The sequence below is a fragment of the Pipra filicauda genome, unplaced genomic scaffold (genome assembly GCF_003945595.2).
Source record: "Pipra filicauda isolate LSUMZ 115617 unplaced genomic scaffold, ASM394559v2 scaffold74_size2892960_pilon, whole genome shotgun sequence".
NCBI lineage: Eukaryota > Metazoa > Chordata > Aves > Passeriformes > Pipridae > Pipra > Pipra filicauda.
This window is the reverse complement of record NW_024104920.1, coordinates 493,474-506,680: the sequence shown is the minus strand read 5'-3', so window position 1 is coordinate 506,680 and position 13,207 is coordinate 493,474. Positions and strand designations below refer to the sequence as shown.

General features: G+C 39.1%; 1 protein-coding gene across 4 annotated transcripts in view; it reads right to left on the bottom strand.

Annotated features, from left to right (window-relative positions):
* Positions 1–13,207, bottom strand: part of PARD3B (par-3 family cell polarity regulator beta) — a 399,222-nt gene that overhangs the window by 129,827 nt on the left and 256,188 nt on the right. For all 4 annotated transcript variants that reach the window (XM_039389618.1, XM_027731420.2, XM_039389619.1 and 1 more), the window contains 2 exons: positions 11,300–11,506; positions 10,095–10,323 (listed from right to left, as the gene is read on the bottom strand). In XM_039389618.1, coding sequence (XP_039245552.1) covers positions 10,095–10,323; positions 11,300–11,506 — 436 coding nt within the window. The remainder of the gene's footprint in view (positions 1–10,094; positions 10,324–11,299; positions 11,507–13,207) is intronic.

Below are 13,207 nucleotides of genomic sequence, written 5' to 3'. Positions count from 1 at the left end.
TCAGCAACAAAATAGAGAAGTGGGAAGTTGCAAGAACACAAAGGGAAAAGGGAGAAGACATCTTCATTTTCACCACTATGAATTATTCCAAGACCTCTAAAGAGCAAGATCAAATTCTTTCAAATGCCCCAGGGGCCAAGCCAAGACCCTAGAGATATCATTTCCACCGAATAAAGGAAACAGGAAACAAGCAGAGGAAGATTCTTTCAATGTAAATATTTCTCTGAGGGGAAGAGTCAATAGCATAATTGGTAAATGCCAAGCAGCACCATGACCACTGGAAAATCAGAGCAGTTGCTCCTTATGACAAGGTGTAGAGTAGAAGCAACACACACAGGGGGCAGAGCCCAAACTAAGGAACTCTTCTAGGCTTATTAATGAAGGCTCTGCATAAGCTGGGTGACAATTAGGACAATGGACAGCCCAGGGGGCAGAGCCAGGTAGGGGGAGGAGGAGAAAGTAAGAGCAGAAACCTGGTAACAAACAAGTGTTGTTGATACTGAAGGGCTGGAGGTGATAGGAACACGAGTTAACTGCTAAATTAACAGCTGAACGAGCTGGAACTGCTGGGTAAGGATCAATCCTGCACCTTTGCATTCACATCCAAACAAATGAGGAGAGGTGGAGGTGAACGGGACACAGCCAAATGCAATGCAGAGCAGCAAGCTGAAAAGACCTTTTCTTACTACTGGTAGACAGAGATGGAAAGCAGGAGCTGGGGCAGAAAGGATATAAAACATTACTTCATCACTCATTTAGCCTTGGGAATGCTCATTACACATGGTGGAAGTTTCGCAGCAGAGGCAACTCTCGGGGAAGTTGAAGGGCCATATAAAACACTTTCTGCCTGAACTTGCTGCAACACGTTGCAGTAGAAAGTGTGCTGCTGAGACAGGCTGTCTGGTAAGTGTTTGTGGTTGCTCAAACCACTATGTTACCACACTGGTCAGCCAACACAAACCAAACCAGGAAGGAAACAAAGCTGGTGCTGTGCTGACAAGGGCAGGCATGAGCAGTCAGAACTGGACCAGCAGCGTGATCCACAAGAGATTGATTTCTTTCCATCTATGTTGCTAAAATACTGGATCATTCAATACAATCTGGAAGCAACAGGAGTCTAAGCAGAAAGGGAAGAAACTTCTCTGTGGTCAAGTCTTCAGTGTGTTGTGTAATAAGTGAGCAAATTCTAGTCACTGCCCCACTGGGTTTAAGGTTCACAAAAAGATGACATTCCATATAGGGGCTTTTGTGAAAGGGGGAAGATGATAGAGTAAGGACATAAAGAAGAATAATCTGCAGAGAAAAAATTAGTTTGCCCATGCTAAATTTGAAATGACAAATCTCTTTTTTTTCCTAACAAGACAACATAAAATCACGGTAAAAGATAGAAGGTCAGCTATAATTCTGAGGCATTACATTCCAAAATGCATTTCCAAAGGTAAGAGTGTCTGCAGCAAGGAGGTAGTAGAGAGAGGGGGAGGAAACCCCAGCTTGGCATCACGTGAACTAGCAGTAGTGAGAATGGGTATGGGTTAGCAACCCAGTCCTCTGTGTCAAACAGCTCTCAACAGCACAACAGCAGAAGGCTGAGCCTGCAAACTGGGATAGGCTTGCTTTGTATTGTTTTTCCAAGGAGAGAACTGACCAAAGCTTACTAAAGATGGATGGGAAGCAATAATGGGACAAGGTTACAAAGATAAAGAGGGATGCTAAGTGGAAATAAGACACTGGGAAACAGGAGGTTAGCAAATGGGAAAAATCGGAATCCCTGGGGAAAAAGGCAAGACAGTAACTCATCCTCAGAGAGAGATGAAAGAATCCTAGCGATAGAGGAAAATTAGTTTGAGCAAAATCACATGAAAGCCTGCTACTTTTTCATTTTCATTTTCTTAAGAATAAAACCTTTTGCCTGCTATATTGTTACAGGAGTAGCCAATTAGTTTTAAAATGTATTTAATTGTTAACAGGTTTAGCTGAGCAGTGGTAACATGAAGCAGGAAAATGTTGTTATTTTTATTTTTTACAAGCACAGAGAATAACTTTTGTGTAAGAACTGTGGTTCAGAGCAGCTGAGTTAACCAGCGATACGCAAGAAATCAGAAGCAGAGCAGGCATTTGAAACAAAGCGTCTCTCAGACTACCTTCTAAACCTTTTCCTATCTAACCCCAAACCTAAAACCTTTCCTATCTCCTAAACCGTCTCTTCATTTTCTTTCAAAAATCCTATGTGGAAAAAAAGAGGGAAGAAAGAGACAGAATGGTTCAGGGGGTCAGTTTTTTCTGAAGCTAGCATACTTCATATGCTCTGAAATTGTGACTACCCCAAAAGGAGCTTTGTTCCTTTTATATGTCAGCAAAACAAAAGGTCAGCCTATTGAAATATTGGTCAGGTCTGACTTTCTTCTATTAATAACAAGTTGAGACACATTTTTTAAAGTAATAGTTAAATAAATGGCCACATGTCTGCAATCATTTCAACTTAAAATGTCAACTGGATTTGAGATGCCATGTGCATTTAATCAATGACTCCACATTATAATATAAATATTACTTTGGTTTGACTGCTTTGTGTGGCATAAATCATAATTCAGTGAGATGAGTACATTTAATTTTCTCTACAGATGGCTGTTAATGGTAATACCTATTAAACTGGCACCTGCTAGCACACTGCAGTTAAGGAATCTGTCAGGAGTCCCCTCCTGTATCATTTCTCTGTTAATTGTTGTCTGTGACCCTAGTCCCCCCACTTACCAAGTTCATGTTACAAGAACTATTGAATCAGAAAATCAGCAAAAACCTGTTGGATTTTTTGGTCTCAAGGTAGATCTTATACTCCACACTGTATTCCTGAGCAAAATATGTATTTATTGGTAAAAATGCAGCTCAGGAAGCCCTAATTCAAGATCTTGTGTGCATGACTTTAAACCCTCAAGGACCCTTGACCATAATGCATCTGTACTACCTACAGAAATACCCAGTACACAACAATTTATATGGAAAATCTGGAATTCAAGTTTTATCCTCAAATAAGAGATGGATTTTAGAGCAAGTAACAGCCAACTATAGTGAATGACGGATAAACACAGTGCTGCAGTGCTCAGTATTCAAGAAAACACTTCGCTTTCTAGGACTCTTCTTAGAGAAGGGATTTCTTAGGAGACAGGAGACAGACACTTAGAAGAAACATACTGCCTCCAGAAAATACCTGGAGTTTACTTTTAGTGGGTGTGGTATGCACAGAGATCAATATTAAATAGGCAAGTATCCATTTAAGTAGAATTTAATGCATAAAGTTAATCTTTATAGACAAAGTACACTGCTTGGTGTTTGGCTTTTTTTTTTTTTTGGCTTAGTAATGGCTTGAATAATGATATTTCAACTTGAAGTGAACATGCAACTATTTCACAAAAAACATGCTCCTTGCAAACAGTTTGCAATTTCGAGTCCTTTTAAATAGTCAGAGGGAACTTTCTGCTCTGATCTGTTAAGTAAATATAAATCTTGTTATCCAAGTTCAGTAATGAGAGTGAGGGGTCTATTCTTCTTCACTACACTTGCATACATTTAACGTTAATGAGATTTATGCATGCATATTAAGGGGAGAACAGATGCTTAATTAAACAAATCAGCCTTTAGTAGGCAGTCCACATGATCATTTTTAGTACAAAACCCCCTTATTTTCTCTGTTTTAGTCTGACTATGAATGCATCCAAGGAAGAATTAATATGGTGGAGGAAAAGTCATACAAGTAAAATGAAATGTTTGTTTGTTTTTTTCAGTTTAAAATACTTGACAAACTTGAAGTACACTAAATTGATTAGGTATCTCCTCTCTCATGCTCTTGCACTCTTTCAAGCAAAGAGGAGTTTTACTTACTAATATACCTATAAGAAAAGTGGGAATTTTATTAGGCAAAAAGAAATCAAGGCCTCTGAATAGCTCATCTGCTTCATTAACTGATGCTGTCTATCAAATACACATGATCCATCTCAGATAATTTTCCAATTGAGGACAAAAAAAACATAAAATAACTTTAGCCTAATTAAAACAATTTAATCTAGTTGCATTTTTTTTAATCTATTCATGTCTATACTGATTTCCAGCATCATACACACATAAATACATTAAAATGTTATTTACACCGCCTCTCTCCAAGTCACATCTTTATTATTTGCTCCTTCTTCATTATATTGCTACCTTTTCTCCTGCAACACTCAACTTCTAAGGGCAACACAGGGAAGAAAAAAAACCCTCTCCATATGTTATCGTAGTGCCATACTTAGTGGAAGTCAATATCTGTATATTATGCTATCTACTCTGCAATACCATTACAGGCTCAACAGTGCTGGTTGTAAAAAGTATCATTCTGAGCACAAGGCCTATAATAGTAGTAATGAAAAAAGGGTCATTTCTGTCTTTCAACTAGAATGAAAAATTAAAATCACTAAGGCACTTAGCTCAAAGGAAAATTGGCAAATTAAAGGGACAAAAAATAAAATATTCATGGCTCATATTGTGAAATGGAAGGTAAATAATTTAAGATGAACTATTATGTGGAAAATTGCACTCTTTCTGAAGAGGAAAAAGCAAATCTAACTAATATACACGTATATATTCCTGCTTCCTAGGCTTGCAGTTACATATATATGTGTACAAATAAGCAAGTCATGGTTGACGTGCAGTATTGGTGGGGGATAGACATTTTCTCACCTCACTAATTTAGAAAACATTTGCTAGTGAAATAGTCAAGTTGACAAGTGCTGCTTTATATGAAGAAGGTTGTTTGTTTTTTTCTTCCTGAATCCAGCCTAGAAATGAAGACTGAATGAGAGGGTGCTCTCCCACTGCACTCCATTTCAGCATAACTCTTTACTCTGAGTCACCACGTACATACTTGCTCTTAGATTTTTATATCACAAAAAAAAAAATTATGACTTCAGCCTCCTGGTCTCTGCCTGGGGGAGCTACCTATTAAAATGCCATTGGTGTGGCTGTAGTCCATTAGCTATCTTACCTTCATACCCATAAAGCTGAAAGGGCTGCCCAGAATTTTTACTATCGCTATCTGGAAAAGGTAATGGGAGAGCCATAGACTTATGTTTATTATACTCCAGCACTGTAACAACTGCTATGGGATTAGGATACAGAACAGCATGGCACAGCAGAGGTCACATTTCCCTGGTGATTTAAAGTTTCAGTCTTCTGCCAACTTAGAAACACAAAGCCTACCTTTGTTAGAAGAGAATATTTTGATAATATTTCAAAGCATGGCAATTAAATAACTATAGATCACAAATTTAAAATCTGGAGTTCATCACCTAGCAAACTGAGGAATAATTTTTTTATTTACTTTATTAACCTCTTGGTTAGATCAGCTTTGCATTCCTGTCCTAAGTGATAATGTGCTTTCCATTAGTGTTCAGCATCAGGGATTTTTAACACCCTGCACCAACAGGTTAATTAACCCTTCCAAACAGCCTACAGAGCCCACCTCACAAAGCTTTTGACAGTTCTAAACCAATGACACTACACACTACACTTTTATTCAAAGGCACAAATATGCTGTTTCACTATAGTGTTTCTCCTGAAAATACTAAACACCTTCAAAAAAAAGCAGAGGGAAGCTCATTTAAGGTCCAGCAGTCTCTAAGACTCACGGTGCCTTGAAAGAATCAGTCAGCTCAATGTGGGAAAAGGGATGAACCAAAAACGAAATGTGGCATTGTGAAATCTTGTTGATCTTATGTGTCTGCACAGAACTCCATATTATTTCTGTTCTGACAAAGATTCAGTACAGATGCTAGACATTAGCTTTTTCCTGAGACTCAAGCATACATTTAGTCACGGGTCCAATAATATAAGTATTTGATGTAGTTGTTTTCTTGATATGCAATATCAATTTACTGAGTTGTCTGTTGTCTAGTGGTGGGTTATTAGCGAACGATGATGGCACAGTGAGCCAGAAAACATCAAAAAGTAAAATATAATGCTCCTTGGCCAATGTTACATGAAACAGTTAACAGAGTCAGCTTCTGTTGTTCTTTGGACAGACATACACACATGCAGAACTAAGGCGGGCAATATATGCATCAGAACCAACCAACCAAGGAAAACAAACACTGTGCAGTTGGCACCACAGTAAAATAGCACTTTGGATTATAGAGACTTAACTAACCAGTGTCATCTGCATTTCAAATCTCCAGTACATTAACCTACTTTGCCCCAAATGCCACAGTCATTAATATGCTCCAGCCAAAAGTTTCAGTTAATATGAGGTGAAAAAACAGGACTTTTTAAAAACAATGATTACAAAAATAAAAGCATGATTTCTTGATGGTCTCTGAATCACAGTCACCTAAATAAAGCTTCAATCAAGGAAAAGCTTAGCAGGGAAGCAATCATTCTTCTTTTTGTATGTGTAAAAAAAGACCAGAAACTACAAGTAAATAGCAGCTGAGCAACAGATGAGGCACTAAGTGAAATCTGTTAGCAACTGCTAACAGCTTTGCTATTTTCTGTTGTTAAATTAAAAAAAAAAAAGGCAAAAACCCAATGCAGTAGCAATTCCAATATGTTCAAAAATCTCAGACGCAAAAGACTAAAGCTCAGTGCTTCTTGTACTACAGATAAATACCTGGGTTTGGTTTTAACATCTTGAAATGCTTTGTTATTGATCATAAGGCAGAAGCCAGCAGATTCACATGGCCATACCATCAAGGTAAAACTTTTTACAGCTGTATATGTGACCCAGCAAGTATAGCACAAAAATCCCACCACAGACAAGTGTGACTTTTTCAGCAGCTGTTTTAGCCTCAAATTCCACTTTCTTTTATCCTTTGACTTTTCCAGCAGCTGTTTCAGCCTCAAATTCTACTTTCTTTTGTCCTTTACACCTGACCCCATGTCATTCGCCAGAAAGTGCATGTGTCTTAATTAGCATTGCGCTTTCTGGCAAGATCTCAGAAATATTTCCATTGTCCTGCTGGTCCTGGAGCTTTCACTACAGATGATCAATTCCTGCTTATCTCAGGCCAATCTTGACATGGGTTCAGCAAGTCTGTTTTTCTGTTTGGATGCATCTACACAGCACAGCAGCACTATGGAGGCACAGCTGAAACAGCTGTGAACAAAGCTGCCCAAAAACTACAAACAGTATGAACACAGCAGAATGGGGGTTCCAGCTCCTGCGAGGATCAATTAGACACAGTTAAAAAAATTCATGACATTGCCCGGTCCCAGGCAGATATATCCTCTTCCCACTCTTGCCAGTTGCCATTGAAACTTATTTTCCCTCGGCTCTTTCTCTTCTGTCAGTCTAGCAAGAGCTCTGTTCCTTGTTTGTCCTTTTGGTGATCTCACAGCACAACCACCACCATATCTACAAAAGGCACACTACAGATTTCCTTCTCCATCGAGCTTTCTGCTCCCTTACACTGTTTACTTTTCTAATACCTCCTATGGCAGGTTCCCTTTCCAATATAAATTCACCATGTCAAAAACTGAGCTCAGCTCAGTTTCTAAACACTTCTCTCTACTTCCTTCTCTTAAGCTACCAAGAATTAGTAGCCACCTTGCCTGCTGCAGAAGCTCACAACTTTTGTCAGCTTAAACTCCTCTCTTTCCTTCCGCAGATGTTCTACCAATAAAGCATGCCAGTTTCATCCCCACAACGTCATTAAAAAATCTGGATGTTTCTTTCCATCCGTGTTGCTAAAATACCGGATCATTCAAACCTTCTTACTGCAGTCTCCTCCTCCCCAGCCATCCTGACACCCCTCACCCTTCACATCAGTACAAAACTCCAGTTTGAAAAAAACACCTTTTGAATCTACAATTTAGTCAGTATTTCACCCGTTCTAAATTCCACTATTAGTTCCTATTATTTGTTTTAAAAACATTCAGATTAATTGGCTTTGTTTTTCAAGTCATAAACAGCAGTTTCTCCCTGAAAAAACACCAGCCTAGATTTGATCATCTTGAGCAGGACATATGGTCCCCAATTCTTCAGTAAACTCACACTGTTTTCTCTTGTTCAATCTTTACTTCACAGGTCAGCACCCTTCTTTCACATCTATCATAGCTGGGATTCCCTTGGACTCTCGCCTTTTCAGGAAGGAATTTCTTTTCAAGAACAGCTTTATAAATTCTAGAAAGAAACACCAACAAGTACACAGAACCTCTAAAAATCTCCCAGCTGAACTGTTAGCTCTTACCTACTCCTCCTCCTCTGTTTATTATAACATGTTGCTTCCATCTTTTTTGTTTTGTAGAGATTTTTAATGGTGTGGGAGAGAAATACCCATTCTTTGCTGCCAGACAAATAAATATTATGAACAATTACTGTATGCTGGGAAGATTACCCATCTAAACAAAGGACAAGCTTATGGAAAGAACAGATATATAAACTCGTGTACTACCAAAATGGGAAATATATTCTGAAAAAGGGAATCACTAAGAATGGTAACCTATCATTCCCAGCTTTGCATATTGACCATTATCCGAGTTTTTGTCAACTACAATAGCTTGTTCTAGATTCTGATGTCATTCCAATGTTCTTTCTGCCTCAGGCATCATACCCCTGTAAGACTTAGCAATTCAAACTTTGATTCTGCCATATATCTGTTATATATGAAACAATACTTATCCTTTTGTCAGACCTCTGTGCCACTGCCCTCCTCTTCCCTATTCACACCAAAGAGTTAAAAAGAAGAATGCAAATAAGATACACAAGAGTTTTTGAAGTCACCCTCCTAATTATTCAGTGTTTTGACTACTGTTCCATGGTAAGCCCTATTTGTTTAAACAGTGTGAACACAAATGCATGTGCAATGCACTGGTGTGCATACAAGTCTCCTCCGTATTCCTAAAGAGGCCCATTTGAAAGCAGACTGGTATACCCAGGTACCTTCATCTCGTGAACACTAACAACTGTTGCAATCATGCAAATTTGGCACATAAACATGCATATATATTTTTTACACATCTCTACAGAGTTCAAAAGTTGATAGGACAATTTTTAGAGGATTCCTATTGCTGATACAAGGAAGAAGGTCAGCTAAAACCTTCCATGCTAATATAACACAAGTAATTTCATTCCAGAGGACATAGCAACAGAAAGCTGTAATGCAAGTTCATATACTAATGTCCTAATGAAGATCATTATCAGTGAATGATCCTGCAGATGAATGTCTTAGATTACTAGTTAAATGTAGCTTTGCCTAAACAATGACTGTGGCTTTTATACATATCTGGCTTGTCTACAATACAGCGTGCCAAGAAACACCAGTAGCTGACACAAAGTGTTCAGGGCCACAAGTAACCACATGGTCATACAGTCTAACCTTCTCCAGGTGACCTTAAATTTCATCACATATCCTATATTAATTGCAAAGATCTATTTAAATGGGAACCATTAATTCCTCAATAGAGTCAACAGGTACCTGAGGCAGGGGTGATAACAACCAGAGTGCCTACAGCACCACAGGTTCCAGCAAAAGCAAGGAAACAGCCTGAAGAACTCTGATGATTCCAGAGTATAATAGCCACAGAACAAATAGCCAGAGAAGAAATCCAAACACTTGCACGCTGGGCAAGGAGAACAGTGAGCTTTTGTGCACCACAGGCAATGGCTGAAGCTACAAAGCAAAAATTCTATCATAGTCAGTGTTTTTCAGCAACTGCAAATGTTATAGACTGTTTACAGTAACAAAAGGAATCCTGCTCTCCCCGCAGCCCAGGAAGGAAGCAGATAAGCAAGGCAAAGGTCCGAGTGTGGGAGCGGGTCTTGTATTACTCAGAAATATTCCCTACAAATCCTTCCCCACTGAAACACACTTCTTTTAAGCCTGAAAACCCTGAATCTTTTCTGACATATGGGAATGCATTTCAAAGGCACAAAAAGACATTTTGTCTGCCAAATGTCTTCTGCCGCAGCTACAAGTTTGGTGTAAAAGTATAAACTGCTTTCTTTTTCAATAACATCAACATTATTTGAGTCCAAGTGAAATAATTTTTCCACTACTTTATGAAAGCATCGGTTGTTTCCTATCTTATGATGAGAGTGGGTGGCTGTTTTGCTTTGTAAAATGCCATACCTCAACATGACACCAAAGCCTTTCTTCTTCTTCTTTTCTGGATCTTCATTTTCTTCCTTCCTTTTCTTCTCCTTGATTTTAGATTTGCCCTTTTTCTTCTCTTTCTCTCTATTTTTTTTGTCTTTTTTTGCTTTGCTTTCTGCATCTTCTATTTCAGGGTTCCCTGGAGGGCCAGATTCCACGTTCTGAGCTTCTTGACCACAGTGAGAGCTCTTATCAGAGAAACCATCTGCACAGAATGAAAAAGAAGCAGTGAGGATGGCTACGGGCCACTGAAATGCAAACACGTGAAATACAGCATGAGTGTCGACAAAGTGCTCAAATGACTCACAATACTTATTTAATTGAATAATTTAAAAAGGAGACTAAACAGATCTAGTGGATTCAAGCAGATTTGTATTGCCAATTAAATAAAGAGTTATTTTAGTGAATTGTTTTCTAGTTATTATTCCTGACTCAAAAATCCTGACACGGTAAAGCACTATTCTATTTGAAATCTAGCTTATTAACCTCCATCAGCTCAAGAAAACCAATGTGCTAGGATGCAAACATTGAGAGCTTACTTCAACAAGAGATTCTAGTGACTGACATGACCAAGCTATGTAGCAAAATTATTTAATTCACTTCCTGGAATCTTTCTATTTTAATGGCTGAACAAGAAACAGATAAACTGTTCTGTCTGGTTGGAGAATAGTTGTGCTGTTGCTATTTGGGGGGCTCAGGATCCAAGCACAGTTTTATGCTCCATGCTAAACGAGATGTATTTCCAGACTGGGGTTTATAAACCCATGGTGACAGAATGAGCAGCAGGGTGCTATCAATACACTCTGCCTTATCTACAACATGAAACAAATTTCCTGGTTGGAAAAGGGGGAATTGTAAAACAAGCAAGATAATTTTTAATGTAATCTGAAGAAAGCAGCTGCTTCTTGAAGTTGAAAAACATAATTATTTAAGGATTGAGTTCTAAATCCTCCAACCCACCCCTGCCCCAAAGGAGATCAGTGAAAGACTTTACACTAAACCCAGTCAAGGTTGGATGGGGTACTGCAAAGACAGCTCTATTCAGTGGAAGACGTGAGCAGCTTTTAAAATGTGATCAGCTTCAATTGGACTAAATCACTTGCTCATGGTGCTTTATTGAGTTGGGCCTCAGCGGTGCTAAGTGATGGTGGCTCCCTCAATAAGTACCATCAGCAACATACCCTCTTCTCCATCTTCAGGTCCATCGTAAGACTTGTCAATGGCAGCTCGGAAACTCTCGTTACATCCCCGACCCCGGACCACGTGAGGCCTGGGTCTGTGAAAAGGGAGTTCATTCTTCCTAACTTCAGCCACGGCAGTCTGAAGACTCTCAAGAGAACTGGACTTCTTTAATCCCAGAGTAGGACCAAAATCTTTGCCAGAATAGTCTGGAAAACAAATAGTTAAATTTTTATACCAAAAACCACACAGAGAAATTAAACTAGTCAGATACATTTAATTGTGTTCTTTATTACTTGGGGCCTTTGAAATAGTATGCAATCAATGTAATTTGTTCTAAAAATAACATCAAGTTAAACCTAGTTCAGCAGATATTCCCATTCAGACTTGGAGGGAATGGCACATAATTTACAGACCTGACAAAGTGATGCACAATAGCTGGCTAGCTCTGCACCCCTGTAAAGCCTATGCCAGTGATAAGAATGGGGTTGCTTCCTCCCCTATTGTCAGCAATGTCCAACTGGACACTGCTAACAGTCTCAAGGACAGCGTTATCTTAAGACTCACAAAAATAAACACTGCTACACAACAAGGGTTTTGCTTTTTAGAATGAGCAGGTTGTATGAATGGTTGATATTTTCAAACACATTTCTCCTGTGAGAAGATATTATTAGATCTCTCAAAGTCTTATCCAACCTTTTTCTTCAAGCTGAAACTGGTGCTATGATGCCAACATGCACAGCAGGTTTTTCAAGAAACAAAGTACAGCTTAACATAAAAGATATTGCTGTCTCTTTCCTTGTTTGTAGGCATAAGAAAGCACTTAATAGAAAAACAGAACAAATACCTTTCCAAGTCTCCCAAACCTTCCCTCTCTTTAAATGCTTGACTATCTGACCTTAGAAAGGCTTTATTTTGTGGCAGCATTTGTGTTAATTAATATTAATAAAATGATAGTAGGATAGGTAAAGAACAAAGTTCAATGAATACGTGCACTCCAATCAATGAAGAAACTCACAGCTTAATTTAAAAGCCTCTGTAGCACCTACTTAGTTTTTATGTGGCAGAACAGTAAATGTGTCATAGAAACACTGAGGAAGAGACTTTGCCTTGCAATATGCCTTCTGTCTTTGAAAACACAAGTGCTTTTGCTTTCAACTTTTAAGTGATACTAACACAAGCAACAGGAGAACATAACAGGAGCCCTTCACCTACATGTCCATGTACTGTCACATCTGAAGGGACTCAAGGGTCACAGAAAAGAGAGATATGTTAGTACTATATGCTGTGATTTTAGCAATCCTACAGTACAGGTAATTCTGAACTAGTAAAAGTGTGATCAGTGAATTCTCAAGAGGAAAAAAGCTAAGACTTGGCACCAAATAAAGGCTTGTCAGTAGTGCCTACATAAAGCAATTTACACTTCCATTGCATGCAGACTGATATGTAGCTGAAAACAAGTGGGGGATTGGGGGGTGTGGGGGGGTGGCGGTGTGTGGAGACAAAGAAGTTTAAGGGAAACTGGCTGCTCGGTCACAGTGCAACCTTCTTCTGTTTACTAATTGCCATTCTGGAGACTACCATTATTGCCAAATTAGCAAGCGCTAAAACAGAGTTAGAGAAATGACTATATACAACATAAACGTGCTTAAAATCACTAAAAACATGAGCATCAGTAAGAGGCACTGTGGTGCCTATCTCAGGTTGGGAAGGAGCAAAACCAAGGGGACCATAATGGTGTAAAAGATGGCAAAGTGAAAGCCACTGATCAGCAGAGAAAAAGGTTTTGCATTTTTCAGTTGGCAGCCTGCTTTGGTGGGCTGTTGGGCAGGAGACAGGGCACAGCAGCCCCCCGGCAGGGCTGCAGGCCCAGGGCAGCCCAGCACCCAGCCAGGCTGGGCCAAAAGCCA